Source organism: Nyctereutes procyonoides, unplaced genomic scaffold (assembly GCF_905146905.1).
Source record: "Nyctereutes procyonoides isolate TBG_1078 unplaced genomic scaffold, NYPRO_anot_genome, whole genome shotgun sequence".
In the NCBI taxonomy this organism is placed as follows: domain Eukaryota; kingdom Metazoa; phylum Chordata; class Mammalia; order Carnivora; family Canidae; genus Nyctereutes; species Nyctereutes procyonoides.
The window spans coordinates 5,894,529-5,921,285 of record NW_026575052.1 but is presented as its reverse complement, the minus strand read 5'-3'; the positions used below and the strand labels follow the sequence as shown (position 1 = coordinate 5,921,285).

General features: G+C 58.6%; 1 protein-coding gene across 1 annotated transcript in view; it reads left to right on the top strand.

The window, feature by feature from the left end:
* The window catches only part of IFFO2 (intermediate filament family orphan 2), a 49,124-nt gene that overhangs the window by 9,439 nt on the left and 12,928 nt on the right, over positions 1-26,757 (top strand). The window contains exons 2-3 of the mRNA XM_055332759.1: positions 24,456-24,516; positions 25,750-25,845. Coding sequence (XP_055188734.1) covers positions 24,456-24,516; positions 25,750-25,845 — 157 coding nt within the window. The remainder of the gene's footprint in view (positions 1-24,455; positions 24,517-25,749; positions 25,846-26,757) is intronic.

Here is a 26,757-nt window from a genome sequence, read left to right as displayed (position 1 = left end):
GCCAGCCACAGAGGTTGGCACACGGAGCCTGGTGGGCCTGGCAGGGGGGAGGGACGGAGGGGGACAGCGAGCACGGATGATCACCTGTCTGGCACTTTGCACATGATCTGATCGCATGCAGCCCTGTGCCAGCTCTGCAGATGGAAACCCAGGCTCAGCGCAGAGAGGTAACTTGCTCCAAGTCACACAGCCAAGCCGGGGCGGCACGCGCGTCTCAGATTCTAAGTTAATGCTCCTTTGATTGTGCGCGGCACCCCCGGCACTCGCAGGGCAGCAGCCAGGGGTTCTCTTGAGCTTATAACAAGCAGGAAAGAGCAAAGGGCATTCTGGTGACCCGAGGGAAACTGGCCTTGGCCTTGGAATTGGGTCTTCCGAGCTTGTGCTTTTGGTTGGTTCTGTGAACCTTGCCCGGGTACAGGGAACCTGTTACAGTCATTCTGTGCCTCCTGTCGGGGAAGATGAGCCTGCTGGGTGTGGATGTCTGAGGAGCTGAGGTTCTGTTCTGACAGTGGCTGAGCACGCTCCGTGTGCCAGGTCCCGTCCTGGGCACTGGGGGTGGAGCACACAAAGCCCCCCCCACCCTCAGTAGCTCAGAGCCTGGGGACACAGGCAACTGTGACCGTGCCATGTGACAAGTACCTGCTCACATAGTACCTGTGCACCATAAGGGCACAACAAATACTAATTAATTAATTAAACAGCTATTTATGTAGCATTTACTCTTTGTCAAGCTGCATTTAAAGCCTCTTAGGGACGTTTGATTCATGTAACCTCCTAGTAACCCTGTGTTAGGTACTGTCATTAGCCCGTTTTAGAGAATGAAACTGAGCCACAGAGGCTTTGACAGAACTCAGCCCGGACACGGCTAGCAGGTGGGAAGTGAAGATTTTAACCAGGAAGTCAGGCTCCGGATTCAGCCTTTTATGCTGTACCCGGGAAGGGACATGCCCACTGCAAGGAGCTTCCATGCTCTGAGCCTCAGTTTTCTTTCTTTCCTTTTTTTTTAAAAAAAGATTTTATTTACTTATTCATGAGACACAGAGAGAGGCAGAGACACAGGCAGAGGGAGGAGCAGACTCCTTGCAGGGAGCCCGATGTGGCACCCAGCAGACACTCAACCGCTGAGCCACCCAGGCGTCCCTGAGCCTCAGTTTTCACTTCTGTGAAATGGCCAGAGTTCCTCTGACCTCAGCGAGCTGTTTGCAAGATTAAATGCCGCGATGTCTGTGGAAGCACTTTATAAACTATCGAGTGTTTTGCCCTTGGGGTCAGAATGATGAAGAAGCCTGGGTCCTGCCTACGCACACTGCCGTTTCCTCCCCAGCTTCCCTGGCAGCCTGGTGAGGTTCCTCAAAGCCCCGGGAGGTGTCCCGTCGTCGCCTTGCCTTTGCGTCCTAGCCGCCCCTGGATCCCGGGACAAGCCGTGATGGGATGTTGGACAGAACCCCGCAGAACCGGACGGCTTGCAGCAGAGCGTTCGTGTGCAAGCTGGAAGCTGGGAAAGGAAGAGGCTGAAGAGGGTTTCTGCTGCTTCTCAGCTGCGTGAACTTGAGAGCGTCTTTTGCGGCTCTGCGACATGGGGACAGTCCTCTGCGTGGGGGCAGGGAGAGTGCATGGGGCAGCGGTGCTCAGACACTGGCAGCTGCCATCATGTTACTAAGTGAGGCTGGGGGTTCTGGGGAGAAGAGCAGGGCCGAGGGTCCCCGCTTGGGCAGGACCCCCCCCCCCAGGCTGCGCTGGCTGGGGGCTGCCTCGGGGCTCAGTGCGCTCCGGCCTGCGTGCTCTGACTTCGGGATGTGCCGGTTCACACAGCCCCCCGCTCATCTGCTGCTCGAGGGGGAGACGCCCCCGCAGTGGAGACACTGCCTTCCGCCCTCTTAACTGGCCATTTTTATTACTTGGGTTATTTAAGACGCTACTTGGCTCGCTGCCGCCCGTTCGCCGTCTTGGGGGAGGGGAAGAGCTGCTGGTCTAAGTGGACCTTGTGAAATTCCCCGGCAGACAGGCTCCTCTCAGGGCAGCGTCGGTGCATCTTCCCAGGGCCTGTCCGTGCCTCCTTTCTGCGCCCGGCCTGCTGTGGTCATGGGCAGAAGGCCATGCTGGGGGCGGGGGATGGGGGATGGGGGGCGGGGAGGCACTGACCCGAATAGCTTTGGGGAAAGCTTGTTGCAAAGTCAGACTGCAGGACCAGAGGGCCTTGGAGCTCTGGGTGGGACCCTGCAGTGCTCACAACCCAAGGGTTCCGAAAGGTGCTTGAGCCAGCTTGGGGCCAGTCAAGGAAGGCTTCCTGGAGGAGATGTCACCTGGGTTGTGTTCGGGAGATCTAGTAAGAGTGCAAGAGAAGGGAAGGGTGCTCCAGGTAGAGAGAGCAGCTTGTGCAAAGGCCTGGAGGCGAGGTTGCCGTGCCAGCGAGCAGTCCAGAGCCCGCTGCTTGGGCAGGACCTCGCCTGCCTGCTCATTACTCTTCCCCTTCTCGCCCTCCCTCTCTCCTGCCTTCTTGGCTCTCTTTGTTCTGCTTTGCTGCCTCTCATCCCCGCTCATCTCCCTCTTCCCCTTCTCTCTTGTTTTGCTCTTCACTTGCTGTGGCTGGTTCTTACCTCCCCATCCTCCGTGTGAGGTGGGTCCTGTTCCCGTGCCTCTGCCCACGCGATGCCAGGCCTCTGCGGGGGGCTCTTTGTCTGCTGCCAGGGCTTTGTGAGCCTGTGTGTGCACACACGTGTGTCTCGGAGCCTCGGTCTACACCCTGTGGACTCGGAGCCTTGGGGTCAGGACCCTGCCTTTGGCCACCCCAGGCCCTTTGTACTACCCCTCGTATATCACAGAGGGGGGCAGGAGAGGCTCCCTTCAGCGAGCGATGGCTGTTGGGTCTTGCAGGTCAGTGTTGTGGCAGGAGACCTCAGCCCCCCACTCCCGGTGCCCATCAAAGAGGAGCCTGGGATCAGACACGGGTAGGAGCATGGGGGCCGGGAGGCTCAGCTGCTCCCCTTACCTCCCAGGCCTGCTGCCCTGCCCATCCCTCTGCTCCCTCACACCTGTGACTCCATCTCACCCCCCGGTGGGCCCAGACAGTGTGAGGCCTCTCAGGTCCATCAGTCCATCCGCCTGCTTCCAGGCAGCCTCCTGCCCCCATCACTGCACATGAGTAGACGTGCCTTTGTCTTTTGAAAAAGCACCTTCTGAGCGCTCATCCTTCAGTGTTTTATAAAGTTTTCTCTCCACCCCCACTCACATCCCCATGACCATGTTCAGATGAGAACCCTGAGGCTCAGAGAAGGAGAGCTGCTCCTTTGAGGTCACACAGCAGAGTTGGGTTTGAAACCCTGGAAGTCATTTAAGAAGGGGGTTTTGAAAAATTCCTGGAGGCTGGGGCTCTTGGGGTGAAGAAGTCTCAGAGCCAGAGACCAAGCCCACCCCTGAGCCAGCATCTGGGTCCTGGTGCTGCCGCTGAGCCTCTGTCAGCCTAGGAAGGGACATTGACATCGGAGGACGCAGTGGGCTTATCTCCTTAGAACAAAAGGAGGGCACCTTGGCTTGTCTCCTTAGAACACAAGGCACTGCCCTGGCCTCAGCCCGGCGGTCTTGGGCCATTCAGTGACCGACTACCCATCTTGTGTAGATGGGATGATGAGACCCCCAGCGCTGTCGATAAGCCTCGCCCAAGAAGGGCTCTTCCCATCCTCTTTTCTCTGGGCTGGGCCCTGGAGAGGGGAGGTTGGAGAACTTTGCCTTAAGCCCTGGGGTTGTGTGAACCGGAAAGCCGGGTCCCCCAACCCCACGGAGATCTGCGGCCCGGGGATGTGGCGGACAAATAGTTCTTTTGCGTGCGTACAGTTTTATATGGAGACCCTTAATATCCTGTTGCAATTGGTTTTCTATTTGTCTTCAGAGAAAACACTGTTCAAACGGCCAGACTTATCCAAGCTGGGGAAACTGAGGCCCTAGCTCAGCAGGCTACAGGCAGAGCCGGGATTCACTTGATGGCAAGTTCAGGGGATCCCCCCGCCCCCGACTTGTAGGCTGTTTCTTTCTGTGCCTTGCGGCATGATAGATCCACAGGCTTCCGCTCAGGTGGGGGCTTTGAGTCTGACTTGAGACCGTCCTGAGCCGCAGGTCTCTCATCTGTGGAGTGGGGGTGACATCCTGAGCTCACGAGGTTGTAATGGAGCTTCAGTGAAATAGTGCCTGCCGGGTGCAGAGTGATGCGCTGACCCCCAGCTGATACTGCTCTGTCCCTTCAGGCCCGGTCTTCCCAGGCCCCAGACCCCATAAGTAAGAACTGCCTACTTCCTGCCTCCCCTTCTGGCTACAGACCAGCCTTTTGTGTTCAGGGCACTTCCTCTCCCCAGCAAAGCCGCCCGCCTGACCAGCAAGGAGGAGGTCACATCCCCTCTCCTCCCCAGCAGATTGTCAGCGCAGGGTCACTGGTGGGGCAGGACCTAGCCGTCCAAGGCTGTCCTGCACAATGTGTTGCCTGGAGCCTGCGGCTTCCAGTGGCCTTGTCGGATAGGGGAGAGTGTCTCAGTTTCTGTCGCCCAGACTGGGTGGGGGGGCGGGGGGGGGGGCTCTAGGTCCCAGACTTCTTGTATGTGACCTCCAGCCTCAGGAGGTCACATCCCTGGCCTGAGGTCTCACCACGAGGCAAGGGCAGAGCTGGGATTTGAACCTGAGTCCGGCAGATTCTTCTGGACTGTTTCCCGCCACACTCACAGGCTCAGTCTTCCAGTCTGGGCAATGGGCTGCACGTTCCTAGCCCTGGCCCCTGGGGTGAGATGGAGGAGCTAGAAGATAGAGATTTAAATCCCCCTTGGCCTCTCGGCAGCCGGGGTGGGGGGCAGATAGATGTGTCACGGGAGGATGGCTTCTGGGTTCTGGTCCAGCCCACAGATTGCCTCTGTGAGGCCTTGTGGGTAAAGTGCGTGCTCCCAGACCTTGGCAGCGAGGTGACGTCGAAGGCCGTGTTAGCATTGTTTTTCCAGGGTTGACGTCAGGGCAGCTGGTTTAGAGTTTCGTCTCTTGGACAAAGGGTGCTTTGTAGCTTCTGCCTGTGTGAGCCCAGGCACATCACCCCCCAAGGTGGGAAAGGAGACGGAGGGGATTGCCGGGCCCGGGCAGAGAAGCCCTGGCAGGCGCGGCCCAGCCTCGGCTCCTCCAAGAAGGAAGCCAGGATCCCATGATCCCAGAGTGCTCATTGCACAGTTTCCCTAGAGCATCTCTTGTGCCCAGTGAGGTTCGCAACTTCATGGACGTGTCCTCTTGAAATCCCAGCGCTCTGGGAGGTGGACTGTGGTCATGCCCGTTGTACAGATGAGGACACGGAGTCTCGGCGTGGGGAGTGACTTGCTGCTTGTAATAGCTAGAAAGTGGCAGAGCTGGTACGGGAACTCGGGTCTCTCTGGCTTTAAGGATCACTGTCGGGAGATGCCTGGGTGATTTGGCAGTTGAGTGTCTCCGCCTTTGGCTCGGGTCATGGTCCCGGGGTCCTGGGATGGAGTCTTGACTCGGGGTCCTCACGGGGAGCCTGCTTCTCCCCCTGCCTGTGTCTCTGCCTCTCTCTCTCTCTCTCTCTCTTTCTCTGTGTCTCATGAATAAATAAATAAAATATAAAAATAAATAAATAAAAGATCACAGCCAGGTTCCGCTGCTGTTGGGCCTCGTTTCAAACCCAGCTTTGGAAGTGCACTTCAGAAAGCCAAGGTGCCCTGGAGGATGGCTGGAGCAGATGAGTCTTATGGCTTTGGGGGTCCAGAGCTCCTGTCCTCAGGATTCAGGGCTGAGCCACCCTGATTCATGCCACCGTGCCTGGAGCATGTGTTGCATGTTCAAGTAGGCACGGGCAGGTGTGTGCACATGTATGTAGAAAATAGAGAAGGGGACTGGATGCTGGAGGCTCTGTGGTTGTGGGAAAGCGAGCCGAGGAGGTCCTGTGGGCAAGTGTAAGGCATCATCCTGGGGGATGCCTAGGACCTTCTGCTCTTCCTTTTTAGGAATTACCCCACTTAATTATGCAGCCATCTCCCCATCCATCCATCCATCCATCCATCCATCCATCCATCCATCCATCCATTTGCAGGGCCCCTGGACTCAGGCCTCGTGCTTGGGCCCCGGCGGTGATGCTGCATGCACCAGAAAGGCAGGCTCTTGTTCCTAGCCAGCTTGCCGAATGACTAGTGGTAAATCAGAGCTGCAAGAGGCCTGGCAGATGTTTAGTTTCTCCCCTGACGCACACTTGAGAGAGGGGCAGGGACTTGCCCAAGGTTGCACAGCAGCTTGGTGGCTGAGCTAAGTCTCACAGCCAGATCTGTGCCCCCCCCCCAACCCCCGGCCCCTCTCTTCCCTGCTGAGGCCCCCACTCCTGGGTGGGCAGCCCTCTCGCCCAGCCCTGTCTCCTCGCCTGTTTTGATGTGTTCTTGGGCTTTTCTGGAGTCCCTGCAGCCTCTGTCCTGAAAGACACCCGAAGACGCCTGCTGGATCCCTGTGTAGGTAGGTCCTGGGCTGGAGCTGAGCTTGGCTGTGCTTTGCCCAGTGAGGACACCTCGTCTGGAACACCAGGTTGGCAGGGCACCCGAGTACAGAGATTCTGAGGCCCTGCTTTCCTTCTTCTTGTGGACACCAGCTTGCTACCCCCAGGGGTCTCCAGAGGTCACCCATTCCCCCCTTGCCTTGAGGTTTGGAACCTTTGCAGATCCTACTTAGAGATCTTACTGCCTAGGGAGGGCATCCCAGAACCTTCCCCTGGAAGTGCCTCATAGCTCTTTCCTGGTCTAAGTGCCTCGTAGCTCTTTCCTGGTCTCTGGCCATAATCCCATATGCTGCATTCCATGGGGTAGGGGGATGGGTGAGCATCAACCACCTGGAGAAGAGGGCACCACGCCCTGCCCCCCCCTGCCTCCCCGGGGCTATACGTTTACCCTCTTCCCTCCTAAGGTCCCTCTTGACTCATGCACCCTTGTTAGGGCATGCTGTTTGTGTAGGAAGGATCTGGCTGGTCCCTTTGGGATCCCACCAGTTCCTAGGAGGGTGGCACATGCCCCCTCCCGGAGTCATGGAACTCTCGGAGCTGGAAGGGATCACCCTGGCCCCACCTTTCCTCATGTGGAAACTGAGGCCCAGAGAGGTTGAGCAACATGTCTAAGGCCATTCAGCCAGCCTGGTGGGGTGGGGTCTCCTCTTTCACAGGGCAGTGCTGATTGTGGAGTTTAGGCCAGGCAGTGGGTTTTCCAGCCTGATAAAGGTGGCTGGTGGCCTTCTAGCCTGGCAGTCCCTGCCCCACATGTGTCCTGGGAGCCAGGCAGCTGTTTCCACGCAGCTCCACAGGGCTCCCCGGCCAGGAATCAGTGCCCTCCCCTGCTTGCCCTTTGGATCGGCACATTCCTGGCGGTCCGGGACTGCCCTCAGGGCCTGGTGGCGGCACCTCCTCCACTCCCACCTGTCCCAGGGCTCCCTCTCACCCCACTGCCTCCCTGACTCCCTTTTGGCCTCAGGGAGGCCGCTCACCTCCCAGGGTGAAGGGCAGGGAGCCTGAGTGCACAACGGTGACTGAGTTGCCGGTGACTGAGTTGCCGAGGGGACTCGGACGCCTGTGGCCAGGACAAGAAGGGGTTAAGCAGTCTGCCTGCTGGGGCTGGACACCCAGCTGGTGTCCTGGCCCCTCAGGCCGACCAGGCCATCTGGCTTGACAGACGCCACACCGTGTTCCATCTGTCCCAAGGCAAAGTCACCAGGAGGAGGCCCGCCTGCTGCCTTTGTGGGCTTGCACGGATGGGCGTGGACTCGGCTGTCTGTCCCCTAGGAAAGGGCCCACTCCCGGCAGGCTGCCCTGGGGGTGGCTGGCCTACGGGTTTCCCAGAGGCACGAGGAGGGAGAGCCGGGGATGGTCAGAGCTGCCTTGTACAGACGGGTCCAGAGAGGTGCTGGGATGGGCCCGGGGTCACACAGTGAGTTAGTGCGGGTGAGCGGCAGGACTTGCACCCAGGCCCCCTCGCTGCTCTACCCCATGGTCTCAGCTCCTGAGCTGATTCACCCAGTAAGTACCAGTTGAGGGCCTACTATCTGCCCGGGTACTTAGAGAGTCTGGATCCCAGACAGCACCCCCATCCTGGGATGGGGGAGGGAGCCCAGAGGATGAACCGTCTGCAGGGAAGAATGGGATGTCTCAGCCGAGCCTCGGACCCTGGACCTGGAGCCACCCGCAGCAGCTGGAAGTGGGGCCCACTCACTAAGATGCTGCTTGGTGTTCCCGATCTTGTATGATTCCCACAACCTGGGAGGTGGGAACTGCTGCTACCTCCCACTTCAGGGATGAGGAAACCAAGACTCAGAGGTGAAGACACTTCTACTAGGTCACCAGCTTGGAAGTGGCTGAGTCTCTCTGTCTGATGTCGAAGTGTTTTGAGATAAGGGGCAGCAGGGGAGCTGTGTGAAGGGCCTCACCCCTTCCCCCACGCTGCTCCTTCTTGTCCCTCCGTCTTGGGCTGTCTCCGTTCCAGCTTCTTGCTCAGCCTGGGCCTGGGGTTGTGTGGCTGGGTTGAGGGTGGGGAGCAAATCTCAGGGAGAAGAGAGGCCCTCATTGGGTCTGAGCTGAGAAGAGAAGCCGTGCCGGTTCCTTGGCAGGGCTGGGGGGGGGGGTGACCCTTTGCCTCCTCCTTGGCTGGGCACCCGGCAGCATTTGTGCAATGCTTGGGGGACCCCCTTTGGGGGGTCGCTGGTCTCTGAAGGGCTCCCTGCCCACTGGAGGGCTCTGGAGGCTGAGCCAGGCCTGTGGGAACCTCACTTCAGGGGCTGCACAGTCAGGGCCAAGCTGGGCCCAGCCTGGCAGGTCAGCATGGGAGCCCCAACACTTTGCCCTTGGGGCTTGGGGGTGATGCAGATCAGGGTCCATTCTGACCCCTGGGAGACTGCGGTACGTACTTGCTGACCTCCTCCCTCCTATTCTGAGGCCAGCTGGCACGGAGAAGGGAGCCCAGGCTGTGGGATGGGAGAGACTGTGTTCTAATCCAGTATCTGCCATGCCATCAGGACAGCAGGGGCAGGTGAGTGTGAGCTTGGGCACCGGAGTAGACCCCCTGTGTTCGTGTCCTGGCTCTACCACTTTTGAACTCTGTGACCTTGCACAAGTCACTTCCCCTCCCTGGGCCTCAGTTTCCTCATCTGTAAAATGGGCAGAATAATAAGCACCCACCTCCTAAGCGTGTTGGGAGGCCTGAATGAGTTAACAGTGCCCATCGCAAGCTACCACTTTATGATGTGAGCTGTTTTAATTATGTGACCTTGGACAAGTCACCTCTCTGTGAGGCTCAGTTTCCCCATCAGCAGAAATGAGAGGCTCCAGTAAGGTCTCTGCCAGAGGCTCTCCTGTCATAGCAGGTCCTCTGGGTGTCGGGTCCATTTCAATCCACTCTGTCCGTGGGAAGGATGCCCCAGCCCCAGGATGGGTGAGAGGGACACTGTGTGCGTGTGTATGTGGGGGTGTCCCAGTGCCCTCCTCACTGGCTGGGCCCTCATGATGATGGGAGGCTGGTATTAAGCAATGAGTCTGTCCCCTTGAGCTGTGTTTAGTCACTAATCCCTTTCTTGGCGCAGACGATGGCACACTAATCACCTGTCCAGCCAGGCTTGGAGCCGCCCCGGCCAGTTGTGACAATTAGGATGCTGTACGCACGGGCAGTGTCTGCCACAAGCCATCCTCAGTTGCACAAGCCCCACATGTAACAGGCTTCCTGGGGTCATGTCATTCTTCCCTCCTTCCTCCCTGGCAATTGTTCCATGTGTTCCTCCCCTTACTGTGGCGTGGCAGGAAGCATCCAGGCTCTGGGTTCCAGTCCCTGCTCTGCTGCAGCGTGGCTGTGTGTGACCTTGGGCATGGCATTTCATCGCTCTGAGCTTTAGACTTCCCATTGACAAATGCTTCAGAGCATCCCCTTCTGATATCTTGGGATCCCACATTCTGAGATTTTTGTTTTCCACACATGGAATCTACTGTGCTTGCCTATCTTTGTATAACCCAGGTGGGGGTCATTCTCCCCCATTTCATGGATCAGGTGACCAAAGCTTGGGGAGAGCACTTGCTCAAGGCTGCAAAGCCTTGGTTTTTATTTTATTTTATTGTATATGTATTGTATTGTATTATTTTATTTTATTTCATTTTATTATTTTACTTTATTTTTATTTTATTTTTTAAAAGATTTGCTCATTTATTCATGAGAGGCAGAGGGAAAAGCAGGTTCCCTGCAGGGAAACTGCTGCAGGACTCGATTCCAGGACTCTGGGATTATGACCTGAGCTGAAGGCAGACGCTCAACCACTGAGCCACCCAGGTGTCCCCAGAGCCTTGGTTTAAATCCAGGGTGGGGTGTGTGCCAACTCCTGTCCGGCGGGCTCTCCTTGGCTTCCTCCCCTTTGTGCAGGCTGCAGATGTTAAGGGTAACCTGGACTCGGAGGCTGCATGCCCAGGGCTGCTGAGGTGCACAAGTGCTCCCAGGGAGTGATGTGGCTTCCATGGGGAGATTACACGGAGCTGCAGACCCACAGTGCCTTGCGCTTACCTGCGGGGGGGCACAGTTGCTCGGAATAAACAACGGGAGACCCAAAGTGCACATTAGATTTCCAAAATAGCCTGGGGAGTTGCTGTTTTTCCTCAAAGCTGTAAACATAGCTCTGGGTGGGGCCTCCCCGGCCTCCTGGGCACAGACCCTCTCGAGCCTCCTGCTTTTCGGCCTGGGTGCCCAGAACCCCCGCTGTCTTCTGGACTCGAGCTTCAGCAGGGGCTCCAGTGCCTGAGAGCTGCTAAGGGTGCCCGATGCTGGGGAGGGTGGCGGGGTGGAGCAGCATCTCTGGGGGCTTGGCCCGGCCTGAGCAGGAGGGCAAAGTCTTGTGGGTAGAGAGCTGTGAGCTCACCTTCCTGTCATCTGTCCCGCAGGGGGTAGGCTCAGGTGACCAGGTGAAAGAAGAGGATAGTAGCAGAGCTGGCAGGTTGGGGGAACTGAGGCTGATGGGGAGAGGCAGGCGGGAGGTCACGCCTGAGGCCACACAGTGAGTCAGTGCTGTACTGACTCCAGATGGGGTGTCCCAAGAAAGGCCCTGGAGGTGACGCAGTCACTATACCCTTTATCCAGGAAACGTTTTGGTGCCTACTGTGTCCCAGGCTCTGTGCTGGGCTCCGGAGTTGGGGTTGGGAGCAAGAGATGGGCCTGATCTTTTGAGAGTTAAGGAGAGGGAGACCCAAAAGTGAACGGATAACCTGAGTAGCAAGTGGCTGGGGCTTTTGGAGCACAGAAGTAGGGCACTTGACCTTGACCAAGGAGTCAGCAAAGTCTTCCTGGAGGAGGGAGCATATAAGCTCGGTCCTGAGGTTGGTATAAGATGAGGAGGAGAGGGAGAGAGAGGTGACAAAGGCGGCAGCTAGAACAGAGCCTTCCAGGCAGGGTGTACAGCACGTGCACAGGCATCGGAGGTGTGAGGCGGCTTGGCACACCTGGGGCGGAGGGTGCCACGGGGGACGCTGTTTTATCTTGCCCCAAGCTAGCACGAGGCTCATCACACACTGGGTGGAAAACCTCCACCCTTTCGGAAGAGAGGAATCGGGCCCATTTCTCCGATGAACCTGAGCTCCCCACACTTTGCTCCCTGGGGAGGGCAGAGTGCCACCCTAATGAGGGTGAGGAAGGGCCGTATTTATGGCGGGGTCTTCTCCCACCAGCCTTTTGATTACTAGGGAAACTGAGGCCCCAAGCCGTGTCGCTGCAGGAACTGGGGCAGGGAACCCAGGGGCCCTGCTCTTCCTCGGCTCCCTGAGCACCTGTCCCGGCTCCAGCAGCAGCTGAGCACACACAGCACCCTAGAGGGGCCCACAAGCCGTTTCTCAGTCTGCCCCCTTGGCCCCAGGGCTCACTCCACCGAGATAACTGGGCAAGATGCACAGACAGGTGTGTGCCAGGTTGATGTCCGCAGCGTTGTGTCTGTGTCCCAGACTGCTGGGACTTGGGAATGACAGTGCAGGACCCGGTCGATCAGTGGGGCCACAGCCACCTGCCGCGTGACCCGCCCAGAAGGATGCCTGCTGTCCATTAAGTGGAAAAAGCGTGCTTGAGCGCCGCGTACGATCGGATCCCATTTTCACTTTGAAAAGCTAGGCTTTCATAAGAAAGCCCTGGCAAGGATGTGCAGCTAAGGGTGAAGAGGGTTCTCTCGGGGAGGGGGGACTGGGTGGGGCTTTGTTTTGTCTCACTTACCCGATGTCTTTCTGTTCCTTGTGTGATCCTCGTGAAGTGCGCGTGCAGCCTACCGCAAAGGGAGAGGCAGCAGGCATTTTTGTCTTTTTAAAGCTTAAACGATTTTGATTTTTTGACTGCCGGGCACACAACATCATTCACAATCTAAAAGATACAGGAGAGGAAGTTCCCGCACAGGCTAAGACACGGATGAGCCTCGAGGCCATTGCACTAAGTGCAATATGCGAGTCACAAGCGGACAAATACGTGCGGTTCCCCTTCCGTGAGGACCCTAGGGTAGTCCCCTGCCTAGCGACAAAGTAGAAAGGTGGGTGCCAGGGCCCAGGGGGGGGGGCACGGGGAGCTCGTGTTCAACGGGCTCAGAGCTTGTTGGGCAAGGTGAAGGGTTCCAGAGGTGGATGGTGGTGATGATCGCACAACAGCATGTGCGCACTTAATGCCACTGCACGGGACACTTAAAAACGGTGATGGTGGTAACCTTTGTATTGTATCGTGACTTAAAGACACAGCAAGGGGCAGAGTGACCAGCCTCCCTCCCACTCCTGTTCCCCCCACCGCCACGTGGTTCCCTCTGTTTTCCAGGTGGTTGGTGCTTCCTGGTTTCCTCCCTCCTGTCCCTGGGTCCCCTCCCTCCGTGGACAGTGCAGAGATGCCTCCTGGCTCTGCTGGCCCAGGAGGAGCGGCCTCTTCCATCCCCGCTTCCAGGGCACGAGGCAGCCCAGACCTTCCTGCCCTGTGGGTCGAGGGATTGAGAACCTGAGGGTGAGGGAGCCAGAGATGCTGCTGGAGAGCCCCTCTCTCGGGGGAGGGGAAGATACTCTCATTCCACCCCCTCGCCCCCCTAGCCTTTGGCTCCCAGAGTGGGCACCTGGGAAGTGTTTGCTGAAACTGTCGTGGGGGGGAAGGAGGTGGTATCCAAGCCCACAGATAGACGGAGCTGGGCTGCAGTGGATGCTGTGGGGCTGTTGGGCTCTGTGACCCTGGGGCGTCCTTGGGCCGGGTCTTTACGTCAGTGCCGGGATGCGCCGCTGGATTGGACACCAGACAGATGAAACAGTCCTCCTGTGTCTTCGTTTGATGGCTCTGTGTGTTACCAGGCATTGATAGCGAGGGTTCGGTTTGGCATCCGGGTATCCTGTCTGGCGCCCCAGGGCCCTGGCCAGTTCACTTAGCGAACTGCCACCCCAAGCCGAACCACCCATTCTCCATGGCGGGAAGACCACATCCCATGGCTCATCATAGCTTCCATCAGTTGAGCGTTTACTAGGACCTGGGCTCTACCAAGTACTTATCGCATCCAGACTCCATACGCCAGCCCCACAAAGTAGGGGCTTCCATTTGCACCCACCTTAGAGCTGGGGAACCTGGAGCTTTGCCCAGAGGCACACATCTGCCCTTCCTAGCATCCCAGTCTGGTGAAGGAAAGTGCCTGGGGGCCTGATGACACTACAGCCTTCCCCTGGCCATGGTTTCCATAGCGCTGCAGACCACAGATGAAGAGACTGAGACCCAGGGAGAGCTCAGAGCTAGTTCATAGCAGCAGGACAGGGCAGGGAAGCAGAGTCTCCATTTATCCAGAGCTTGCATATATCCCCTCCTTCACGGACTAGAGAGCCCCGAGGTGGGTCCTTCATGGTCCCCGTGTCACGCTGTCCAAAGAGGGAGGCTCAGAGGCAGGAAATCATTTGCCCAGAAGCCTCTGGCCGGTCATGTTGGGATTTGAACCCATTATCGGTCTGACTCCAAAGCCAGTGCCTCTTTTGCTGGTCGTGCGCTAGTCGTCGGGGTGGGTGGATGGTGGGGCCGCCCGCGGATTGGACGTGTCTGATGGAGGTGGAATGCTAAGGCCTTTCTCCACCTGGGTTCCAGGGTCTCAGTAGTGAATAGAGCGGGCAAAATAAATACCCTGGCTGAGCAGCTCTTTTCCAAATCAATGACCGAGACCCCCATGAGTCCACATCTGTGCATCTGACTCCGGGATGGGAATCCGGGCGTGTTGGAGGGCGTGGTGGAGAGTGGGATTTATGGAGCTGGTAAGACACATTTGCCCCTGAGAGGCTGCTCAGCCGGGAAGGTCACATGGCCTGGGCTGGACCTGGAGCCAGGCATTGCACCTGGACCTCTCTTTGTTCCTCGGTGAAGTGGGCATGAGAACTCCTGGCTCACAGAGCTAAGGTGGGAGAACAGTGACTAAACCAGCACATATTATGCATTTTCCAGTCAATGCACTTAACATTCCCTTCTCCTAAGAGAGCAGGTGTGATGGGAGAGGCACAGAAGTGACAGTTATGGCTCCCTGGATGCCATGAGGAAGGCAGGCATGTGCCAGGACAGGAAACCCCTGATGGGTGAGTAGTGACTCACCCTGGGGATGTCAGGAAGGGCTCCCTGGAGGAGAGGATGAAGGTGCAGGAAGCTTGGAAGAGGTTGGAGATGGTGCCCCTGAAGCCTCATTGTGGCCTACGATTTGGGATGCAGGTTCCTCCTGTTCCTCCTTGCCATGAGATGCCCTTTGAGTGACTTTCCGTCTTGGACGTGGTCTGGTTTGTTGGGGGGTAGGGCCCACTCAGGTGTGGCTTCCAGCAGGGCACAGGCTGCTGCCCAGCATGCAGCTCTGGATTACAGGCATGCAGAGCCGCCAGGTCTCTCTCTGTAGGTGTTTCAATATGTGGCGCCAAAGCGGGAGTGGCGCTGGAATCTGGGTGAATGTGGACACTGGGTAACCGGAGCAGGTGACTCATAGAAACAGCCGAAACCTCAGATCGGCACGGGGGCAGGTGACCAGGGGCTTCTCTGAGCCATGAGAATGCCTTGTGCCTGCTGGGTGGTGTCTTGAGACTAGTTGGGCTCTGGCTGCCAGGACCTCTCCTGCCTCGGTTTCTCCTGCTGTCAGGGGGCCGTTGTCAGGTCAGACAAAGGGCTGAGCCCATGCCCATTCCTCCATATCTGGGGGCATGGAGGGCAGAAGCAGAGAATTGACTGGGTCTTGTGGGCAGTGGAATTGGCAGTGCCAGCATCCAGCTTCTTTCCCTCTGCCACCCCCCACCCCTGTGTGTCCCGGTCACCCAGCCAGGTGATGGTGGCATTGAGCTCATCATCATCATCATCAACGTGATTATTGTGGCAGCATAGTGGTTCTGGAGTCAGGTAGTCCTCGGTTCAAGTCTGGCACCTGCAGTGTGGTCCAGGACCACTCTCTCAGTCTCTGGACCTCTCTGATCATCTGTCATTGGGAGGTGATAAGGATGAGGATGGTGACACTTGAGTGGTGGCCCTTTTCTAGGCACCTGTCATACATGAGTCCGTTGAATGGTCGCACAAAACCCTATGAGGTGGGTGGTCTTACCGAGGCTCAGAGAAGGTCGGTAGCTTGCTCCAGGATGGATAGCCGGGGTTTGATCCTAGGACCCTCCAGAGCCCCTGCCCTTCTCCCTGCTGCACACACAGGTTTGAGCTCCAAGACTGACATCCAAGCTGCCTTGAGACCTCGTGGTTTATCAGATTGCTTTGTGGTCAGTGTCAGGCTTTTGCCCCGGGACCATAGAAATTCTTTTCTGCCCTGGCTGGTTGGGCTCTTAGAATTTATCTAGGGGGACACCATTGCACTAAGAATGGGACAGTGATGCTGGAGGAGGGAAGGGACTTGCCCAAAGTCACACAGCAAGTTAAGGACAGAGACAAGACCCGCTGCAGGGCTGCTGCTATGTTGCCTGAGGAAGTGTGGGCCTGGGGAAGGGGATGCAGCTGAGGGCTCGCCAGCCTGTCCCTGCCACCTCTCTCAAGGCCTGGTGGCTCCCATGGAGAGCCCCAGAGGCCAGCCAGCTGCCCGTGGCCACCGAGAAACAGGGAGGGAGAATGTGGACAGTGCCACGCAGCTCACCTCCGCGCTGGGAAAGCCACGGGCAGCTGAATGGCAGTCGTAGCTCTCGCGGTTGCTTCCAGATCCCCGGGGTCGGGGCAGGATGCAGAAGTGCCCCTGCTTCGGTGGCCGGGGCCCTACCGCCCTGTGTCTCCCTCCCCTTTCCCGCCGGGTGAACGCAGGCAGGGCGACACCAGTTACAGGGCTGCCTGTGTCCCTTCACTTGAGCTCACTGCATCCGTCCGACCGTGTACCCACAAGGTGGGACTGCCACTCCCACGTCACGGCGGGGGACACTGAGACGCCTAGGTAGCGGGGAGCGGGCTCCCAGGAATCCCAGAGTAGCAGGTGGCTCAGGCAGTTGCCTGCCCTTCTTGGTGGGGACGGTCGAGACTCCCCGCATCTCTGATGCGTGAGGCCCGGGCCGCTCGAGGCAAGCCCTGCCCGCTGGGCTGCCTGAACGGGGCCGCCCTTTCAGGGTGCAAGCAGGCCCGTGGGTGCGTGCGTGGGTGCGTGCGTGGGGCCGCGGCATGCGGGGGAGGGGTACGCACCTGGTGTGGGGCTGCCCGACCGCGGCCCACCCCAGCTGTGGGCCTGTGCTGCGCCTTCCCGGGCCATTACTGCCCGCCCCTAATGGGATCGGCTGCCCCGGTTAAGTGTACACATTAAATTAATACCTCCTCCATGGAAACAATCAGTTGGCATTTAATTTGTGTTTCCTTCGGAGAGCGGAGTGCAGCTGGGCAGCCGGGCGGCTGATGGGCACGGCTGTACGGGGTCCCTTCCCTGGGGTCAGGGGCGGGGTGCAGGCGGGAGCACTGGAGTGCCTCGGGGAGGAGCACAGTGAGCAGCCCGGCGGCAGTGCCAGGAGGCACCTGCGACAGCGGGGACTCGGGACTCGGGAGCGTGGGGGGCCTCTCAGCTGGCAGGCGGGGGCACCGGCCTTGCTTCTGCTGGAGGGAGGAGGTGCTCACGGTAAACCACGGGAGAGGAGCAAGGCAGGATGGAGGAGGGCCCCCCTCAGAGGACTGGGTCCGGGTCCTGTCTCCCCGGCCCCGCTGGCTCCCACTGCCTTTCCCGCTCATCGGTGGTTCTTTTCTGCCGCAAGTGGTAATTGCTTGTGATAGGGGACAAGGGGGTGCTGGGGCCTGGGACGTTGACCTGTTGTGACATTGGAGCTCTCAAGGGGCTCAGCGGAAGCTAAGAGGGTGACGGGCTCTGGGTCTCCATCTGTAAGGTGGGCTCCCTCGAAGAGGCCACTCTGATCTGCCCGTGGGCTCCGGGGAGACTGCCTTTGGCCAAAAGGTCTCCCTGGGTCTGTGCATGGGCCAGGCCACCTCGTTCCCCAGCTCGGATGTTAGTCTGGGCCCCCTGCTCTGCAGTGGGGCCAGGGCAGGACACTGTTCCCCACCCCCCCGTCCGTGTGGGAGGGTGAGCAGTGCCTTGTGCATCTGCGAGTGGGGCTTACACAGAAGCTGGAGGAACTGGGGGAGACGGGTGGGCAGGGTGGCCCTGCATGCCCCTGGCCTTCTCAGCAGCCTGCACTCAGCTGCGCTGCAATGGGGTGAGCTCCCTGTCCTTTCGGGTGGGAACTGTTCTCTGTCACCTGCCCTCCACCGGAGACCAGGCCCAGGCTTGGCCCAGAATGCAGTTTTGCACTGCCAGCTCCAGCCTAGCCTCACCTGAGCCTGCTTCCCATCACCTGAGTGAGTCAGCCAGGGTGTGTCAGCTGCCTACCTTCCCTGGAAAGGTGTGGACCATTCCTGTGGCGTCCTCCCAGCTCAGAGGTCTGGGCGCCGGGGCCAGCCGAGGCATTCCACCGCTCACGTTGACCTGCTGCACATTTATTGTCTGCTCCGTGCGTGCGGGGGGGGGGGGGGCGGGATGGGATGGGATGTTTTCACCCATACATACCACCCACCTTATGTAGTGCTCACAGCCACCCTCCAAAGGGGTGGAGAGCTTCCCATTGCAGAGATAAGGAAACTGAGGCCGGAGAGGGTGATTGTGTTGCCCAAGGTCACCCAGCTGGAAAGTGGCCGAGGCAGGATGCAAACCTAGTCTTTTGCCGCCTAGGCGCCCCCAGGACTTTCTCCCCAGCAGCCCCATGGGCCATCCCTGAAGCCTTAATTGTTTTTCTGGGGCTGTACCCACTTTCCTCTGGAGCTGGAGCCCCAGACCTCTTTCTCTGACGACACAGGAAGTGAAAAATCTGTGAGTCAGTCCCTCTGCTAGTGACTTCAGCCTGACTTTCCGCCCCCCAGCAGGCTGTCTTTGTGGGCCCCTTTCCTGAGGTTCTGTGTGTCATCGGGAGCTGATGGGGGCGGGGAGACACTGGCTGGGGGCTGGGGGGTGGGGGTGGGGGAGGCTGGCCGGGAAGCTGCCCACCCCCTCCCCCAGGGGCCTGCCAGACTTCTCCTCCGTCCATCCTGTGGTTGTGGCTCCTCTGGAATGCGGGGAGGCCACATCTGGCTGGGGCGGGTGCTGTCACCCCCCTTCCTAGCCCCTGGCCTCACACGTGTTCTCCTTCTGCTAAGGTGGTGGCTGAGGCTCCGCTGCAGAGTCATTAGGTAGGGTCATTTCCTCTCCTCGCCCTTGCCCTCTTTGTCCTCGCATCCTTGCCTCCCCTCACTAGCCCGAGGACAGTGGCAAGTGGGAGGGGGAAGCTTTCTCCTTCTCCCTGCCCCCCTTCCTGCTCCGGTGGTCCCTCCCCCTGGCCTTCCTCTCCTTGGAGTGGGAGAGCTGAGCGGAAGGCCAGTGCTGGGAACTCGGCTCCTGGGAGCCCCTGGACCGGGGTGGTGTGGGCGGAGAATGTTCCAGGCAGAAGGGGTGAGCAGGAGGGCTGAGGAGTGCTTGCAGCTCGGATTCACTCACTCACTCACTCACTCACTCACTCACTCATTCATTCAACAAATCCATGTGGCTCTTTGGCTCCTTGCCAAGTGTGGGTGGGTTCTAGGTGCAGGAGTAGGGCAGTGAGCGTAGTAAGGGTAATCGTAACCAGTTCTCCCTGCTGACTTGTATGATGGTGCCCCTCCTCTGAGCCTCTTGTCCCACCGAGAACAGGCACGTCACCCATGTGTCCTTCATGCCCCGTCAGGCCAGGGCACGGGGTGCCTGAGACCTCTGAGATGGGTGCTGGAGGGCTCTCCACGCTGCCCGCACACACATCCAAGTTCCCGATTTGTGGACTCCCAAGTCTGAGCCTCGGCCCATCCCTTGCGTTGGCGCGGAGGCCCTCCAGGACTGCCCTTGCCCGTACGCCATCCAGCCGCTGTGCTGTGGGTCATGCTGGGCTGCACCCCGGGGGTCTCCGGGCTGCCCCGCGTCAGTCCCTTCCTCTTCGGGATCTTGATTTCCTGTTCAGTTCCAGGCTCCAGGCGGTGGGAGGGTTTGAGCACAGGCCACTGGAGGAATTGGGGTGATGAGTTGCAGGCGCAGGAGGCTGGGCTGGGGCTGAGGATGCGGTCTGAGGTCCAGCCCCATCAGAGCTGAGGGCTGCTCACATGACCTTCAGAGAGTACAGAAGCAGGATGTGTTCTTGAGTGTCCCTGGAGGGTGTTGGGGCCACACTCTGTCTCCTGTGTAGGCGGGGAGACCCAGGCTCTGAGAGATGGAGACAGGTGCTTGGAGAGTCCATTCCTGTGTGACCCCGGTCCTCAGTTTCCCTATCTGCGCCCTCAGCGGTGGGGACTGGGTGAACTCTGGCCCCTTTCAGCCTTCACTCCGGCGAGATTCTCCGAGTAAAGGTGTGAAATAGACACCACCCCACCTTCCTAGCTGCGGGATCTTGGGTAATGGTCCTGGTCTTCAGATAATCACGTACCTAGAGGGGACCGTGAGGTTGTTTGAGTTGTGCATGGGAAGCTCCTAGAAAGGGTGCCCGGCACGTGTGCGTGCTCGGTCCATGCTAGCTGCTCCGTGGGGTTACTACCCTCCTCCTCTGTCATCGTCTGCGGGGCCTGCTGCAGAGGCTGCTGTGGACAGACAGCCCTCAGAGGAGCTGGCTCTCTGAGACTGCTGTCCCCAGGGTGTCTGCAGGGTGGGGAGGGAGAGGCTGCAGGGGGCGAGAGCAGGTCCCCCCCCCCCCCCCCCCGCCCCGTGTGGTTGGGATACAGCTGGCGCTTGGGCTGGGCCCCAAGCTCTTTCTGGAGGTGGAGAAGCTGGAGCAGTCCATCCGTATCCTCCACGTGGCGGCTGGCTCTTTGGGTGAGAGCCATGTGTGAGAGCAAGCAGCCTGGGAGGCGGGGACCCCGAGGCCCGGCTCCCTGGAACCAGAGCTCAAGGAGGGAATAGAACTGAAGTGGCCATGAGGCCTGGGGAAGAGATGGCCTTGGAGACAGTGGAGAGAATGACTAGGGTTTTAGGAGGAGCGGGGGAGGGGGATTGGGTGACGTCTGAGCCTCTGTGTCCTCATCTGCACAGTGGGGACAATCTTCAGGGGAAGGCTAAGTGGTACTTTCTCTCTTACCTGTATGCGAAGGCCTAACACGGTGAGCAGCACCTAGAAAGTGACCAATAATCATGCCTCCTCTCCCTTCTCTTCTCCAGCATCTTAAGGATGAAAAGCTGGAAGTTTCACGTCAGGGTGGACAGGGGTGGCCAGGGTGATTCAGGCCGCCTTCATTTCTCTCTGTGCTCTGGGCCTTCATTTCCTCGCCTGTAAAATGGGGCGTGAGTTTGCATCACAGGCTGCAGCGTGAGCGCCTCTGCTCAGTGGCGGGCCCGGTGTGAGAGCCGGTAAAGGCTCACAGGACACAGTGGGGACCAGTCCCTGGCCCCTAGGAGCCCCGAGGAGGCCTGTTCCCTTCTCAGGGCCAGTGGCCTCCCGGCTGCCTGCCTTTGCTTATGCAGGTGCCTCTGCCCCAAACACCCATCCTTACTGAAACCTTATTCCTGTGGGCAGATCTAGGGCAGGGGAGGGGACTGTGCCCGGGACACGGGTGTGGAAATGTAAGCGACCACATCTCGGGTTGGCTGCGAGCTTCCTCCTGGGCAGCACTGCAGCGAATGCGGGGCGTCCGGGGCCCCTTAAGCAGCACATCACTGGTGTCCTTCCGAAACCCCAGGCAGCAGAGCAGCTGAAGGGCAAAGCTTTTTTGCACCGTCAACGCTGGCACCGGCAGAGCCAGCTTTTCCCACCTCGGCTGGGAGGTGCGGCGGTGTGGGCAGCGGATTTGGTCTGGCAGGCCAGCTGCCGTGGACACGCGGGGGTCTGTCCTAGGTCTTCTGGGAGCAGGCCTGCCGCCTGCCTACCCGGCCCGGCTTTGGAAATGAAAAGGCCCGTGAAATCATTGCTGCAATGCTCATCTGTCGGGACGCAGCTTAGAAACACCAGTGAGACTCAGGGCAGCTCAAAGTGCTGTCCAGGGTGTGTATGTGTGTGTGTGTGTGTGTGTGTGTGTGTGTGTGTGTGTGTGTGAAGCTCATTAGGAATGCAGCTGTCCTCGCCCCACCCAGACCTGCCTGAGTCCAGGCAAGACCCCCAAGGCATTGCCTTGCAAAACACAGCTGGAGACTTGCTGCTTTAGAGCAGGGGTGGCGGTGGCGCTTGAGTCCTGTCCCTGCCCACTAGCTGTGTGACCTTAGACACATTACCTCACCTCTCTGAATTCCAGCTCCTGCATCCACAGGATGGATTTAGGGAAAAATCCTCTCCCCAAGGAGGTTAAGGATAATTCACATGAAAGCCCGTGAGCTGTGTGCGAGGTGCTGAGCTCGGGGTGTGGGACACAGACCGTGCTGGCCCGTCAGTGGTTGTGGCTCCTGCTGTGGTCTGGAGACCCAAAGGCGTGGCTCGTGTTCATGCTCAGGGTTCACTCGGGGCATGTCTCTTTCCTTCTCTGGGCCTCGGTTTCCCCTTCTGTACAACGGGTCTGCTGACCCCACATCAAAAGGTTGCTCGCAAGGAAAGTGAGAGGGGCCAGGGCTCATCTCCAGGAGCCCATCTGGGATGTGGGTGCATGTGGGTGCGGGGCCCCTGGGTGCCCACACCTTCGCCCCTCGCCGCTCCCTTCTCTGGTGCTCCTGCTGCTGCTGCAGAAGGCATCCTACAGCCCTTTCCTGCACCTGCTCTGCTCGGCGGCCTGGAATGGAGTCCCCTGCCCCGCTCAGAGCAGCAGGGCCAGGAGAGACGATTCAGGGCAGACCTGGGTTCTGGGCCCTGGCCTCCCTTGAGGGAACCCCCCCTCCAAGCCCCATGCTGCTGGGCAGGTTTCGGGCAGCCTGGGAGCTTCTCCCCACCTGGAGTCCTACTTCCCAGGGCAGGCCTGGGGCTGGACTCCTGGCCTTGCCCCTGACATCCCAGGTGACCTCAGGTAAATTCCCTGTATGCTCTGGATCTCAGTTTCCTTATCTGTAGAGTGGGGGTGCTCAGTGAGATGATCGGGTCGGGGTTCGACCCTTGGGTCCTCTCACTGACCGTCCTTAGCTTCCTCTGTGTCCTTCGTTCCTGGCAGGAGCCCCAACCCCCTGCCTGCCTGCTACCAGACCCTGGAGCCCACGGCAGATCTAGGCCTGGCTGCCAAAGCCAGGGGAGCTGGTATAGACCAGAGGAAACGAGGCAGTAGGGGGGTGTGTGGGGCAGAGGAGGATTTTTCCTCTGTGTGTGCAAACAGTATCGGTTTTCTCTTGTTTCCAAAAGCCAGTGACGTAACGCACCCTTCACCCATTCCTCCCTTCTGGCCTATTTTTAGCTGGCCCCGACAGCATCCTAAAAGGCTTCCAGACTTGCCTGCTCTGAGGCCATGTAGGGAGGCGGCCCTAGGGTGAGGAGAGAGAGAAGCTCATCTCTCTGTCTCAGGATGCAGGGAGGGAACGAACCTGCCCCAGGCTTCCTCTGGGGAGGGAGGGGAGCTGGGTGGGGAGCCCAGGGAGGGCTCTGATGGATCCTGGGTCTGCGGGGAGCCTGGCAGGGTTGCAAGTGCTCAGTCTGGAGCCTCCAGCCTGGGTTTGAGTCCTGGCTCCACCTGTCCCCACCCTGACCTTGGGCCCCTGACTTCATGCCTTGCTTTCTGCATCTGTGACATGGGCTAACAGCATAGCTGTGCTGGAGGGTTAGGAGGATTGAATTAAGTCAAGCAAAACGGTGCCTGGTATTGTTACGGTGATTATGATTATTTTTTTTTTAAAGACATTTATTTGAAAGAGAGAGAGAGAGAGAAGGGCACCCAGGTGGTTCAGTCAGTTAAGTGTTAAGCGTCTGCCTTCAGCTCAGGTCATCTCCCGGGGTCCTGGGATCAAGCTCTGCATCAGGCTCTCTACTCAGTCGGGGGCCTGCTTCTCTCTCCACTCCACCTCTGCTTGGGCACACACTCTCTCTCTCAAATAAATAAATAAAATCTTAAAAAAAAAATGAAAGAGAGAGAGAGAGAGGGAGGTGGGGATGGAGGGAAGGGGCAGAGGGAGAGAGAGAATCTCAAGCAAGCTCCCTGCTGAGTGTGGAGCTCTACGTGGGGCTCGATCTCACGACCCCAAGATTATGACCTGAGCCAAAATCAAGAGTCGGACGCTTCACTGCCTGAGCCACCCAGACAGCCCTGGTGATTGTGATTATTAACATCCCATTCTACCTCCAGTTAACACTGGGGTACACCGTGAGCTGCTGTGTGCCTCCTGCCCTTCATCCTTTCCTGTCCAGCTTTAACCAATGTGTGCTCCAATGAAGACAATACACAGAAAGCCCTGGAACAGGGCCTGGCACATAATAAGCGCTGACTAAGTGAGAGCTATATTTATTGTTTTTGTTTTAAAGTAATAAAACAGACCGGGGTTTGGATTCCAGCCCCACCCACTAAGCTAGCTGTGTGACTCTGGGTAAGACATTTAACCTCTCTCAGCCTCAGTTTGCTTATCTGTGAGACAGGGATAATAGCTGTGTGGGAGATTTCTTCGCTGATGAGGGTTGCTGTAGGACAAAAAGGCTCCAGCGATCACGATGATCAGCACAATAAAAGTTTCTTCCGTGTGGTGCAAAGAGCCCGAGCGCGGTGCCAGCTATGGCCTGGCCTCTGAGTGCCAGGCTCCGTACCGTGGGATGCTGCAAGAGCCGCATTTGCACGGCACTTTACAGTTGGTGTGAAGGGGCAGTGGCGGTCCCCCCTGCTGCCTTCATCTCCCCGTGGTGCAGTGCTCATGCCTGGAATCCGGCACTTGGCTCTACCACCTGATTATATGGTTATGTGTCAGCCTGGCTGTCCTGGCTGTCCCCCTCCCCTAAACCGGGAGCTCCTGCAGGGCAGGCAGGGATCGATTCACTGCTGCACCTGGCTTGCCTAGCCTGGGGACAGGCCCAGGGTGGGCGCTGGCATTGTGTCTGAGGGGTACGGGGAGGCCACCCTCTCACCACCTGTCCTTCTTGGTTCTTGCAGGTGGGAGGAGGAGCTTGCCAAGCGCATGAACCTGCAGACCATGGTGGACACGCTGCAGGAGGTGAGCACCTCAGAGGTCCCGACCAAGAGGGGCTTGTGGGAACCACATGGGTAAGGGGCACAGTCTCCACAGGGCAAAGTCAGAGGCCACTCCCAGGTCAGCCTCTGCACTGTGCAGCCTCCTGCTGCTTCAGTCCCTCCTCCATGGAGCCACGAGGCCTCTTCCTTGTCCCCTGCTTCGGACCTAGGAAGGGGCTGGCACAGCGTTGCAAAAATGCTCAGGGACGGGAGTTGGGAAGCCTGGGTCCGAGTTCCAGTGCTGACCCCTGCGTGCTGGGTGATGGTCCCCTGACTCTTTCCCACCCTCTATTATTCCCCACCAAGTTCAGGACTGGATGGTCTCTGAGCTGCCCTACCCCCAGCTTGCAGGACCCGACTTGGGGTGGAACACCTTGGAGAGGGTGGGGGGGCCTCTCACCTGGGTGGGTGAGAACATCCTCTTGGGGTCCTGGCTCAGGAGCTCTGTGTCTGGGCTCCGCTTCCCACGCACCGGGTACCCTGGGCAGCAAGCTTTACCTTCTCGGCCTCTGAATAGCGACCCCACGAGAAGGCAAAGGAAAGTTCTTCCAAACATTTAAAAAAATTGCTTTGCAATATTTAAGGCACTGATCTTCTAAGAGATAGAATAAAATAATATCAATATGTAGAAGGAAAAGGATGAATGTCTGTCCCCCCTCTTTGTTTTATAACAGAAGTTTTAAATTTACAAACATGACACGTTCACGGTCAAATATTTGGAAAATTCAGAAAAGTACAGAGAAGAAACTAAAACTCTCACTTCCATCTACCCCTGCATAGTCGACAAATTGCCGGGTAACCTATTGGTCTTTTCTGTGCAAAGACACCTACTGTACATGAGTGTGTCTGGTTGGGTTGACACACGTAGCGTTGCCATTTTTGAGATGGGAGATGGTCATCTATTGGCGATTTTTTTCACATGGACCAACCTCATATTTTAACCTGCTGGAATCACTTGTTCTATTAACCTGCTCTTTGTTTCTTCACATCTGCTGGGCATTTTTCCATAGAATAAATATTCCTTTGAGCAGCGTTTTAAGCTGAGTGGTGCCCTGCAGCGTACTGGGCTCAGCGGGAAGCTCGGCCGGGGTGAGGTCCCCGGCACCCGTTCCCCGGCACGCAGGGGTCTGGCCTGGTTGGACATCAGGTGTCCAGCCCCTCCTCCCCCTCAGGGAGCCTGGTCCCCTAAGCCCTCCCCCATCTCTGTCCTCCCCAGGCGGCGCAGGAGGCTGAAGCCATCCAGGAGGAGATGAACGAGAAGATCGAACGGCTCAAGGCCGAGCTGGTGGTGTTTAAGGGGCTCATGAGTGATGTAAGTGCCACCGGCCGCCGCCCCAGGCGTCATGACACCCTTCACACCCATCATGCAAAATGCTTCTTTCACTCCGAGGCTCCAGAGCTCGGCTTCTAGTTAGAGTCCTGGCTGGCTGCGTTTGCCCGTAAGGATGACGGATGCATCGGAGACCAGCCCCCACCCCCCACCCCCTTCCGCTTCCCTTGGTCTGAGTAGAGCTGCATTAATCTGCTGCTTAACCATCCCGCCCTCCCCGGGGCTCCCGACGGTCTGTTTGTGTTCGCTCCGACTCCCCAGCTCGCCACTCTCGAGGGCGGGTGCTGGCCGTGGGGCTCGCTGTCTGGGGGCGCTGGAGGGCCCGGCGGCAGGTGGAAGGAGGCCCCTAGGTCTGGGCTGTGTCCGCCCGAGAGGCTCCCCAGGCCAGCGGCCTGCAGCGGGGTTGCTTTGTAAAGTTGGGGACGGCCCATGTATTGCATCCTTTCGAAGACTGGAACCCCTCTCTCTGAGTGACTGGGTACAGGGAGCTGTCGGCCACCGGAGCCTCCTTCCTGCTGGGGACCCGCATTTCCTGCCACCTTCGAGCAGCAGGCAGCATGTAGGGGGGGCCGCCAGAAAGGAGAAGGAGCCCACTGGCGGGTGACTCGGCTTGGTGTGGCTTCTGGTCCTGAGGGCCGAGGAGCCGGGTGTGGCTGGAAGCCTCCGGGGGCCCCAGGTGGAGTTCCACCTGACTTGCCCTCATTGGGGTCCTCGGGGACCCCCCTCATCTTCGGTGATGCCCCTGTTGTCAGCCACGGGTGGAATCCTGGGGTGAGGGCACCCCCGTGGCAGGCCCTCTGTGTGGGGGACACGTGGGGCACGTGGGGTGGGAGAGAAGGGAAGGAAGTCTTTCAACAGTGGGAGTTCTTTCTTCTTCCTTTGCTCTGACAAAAT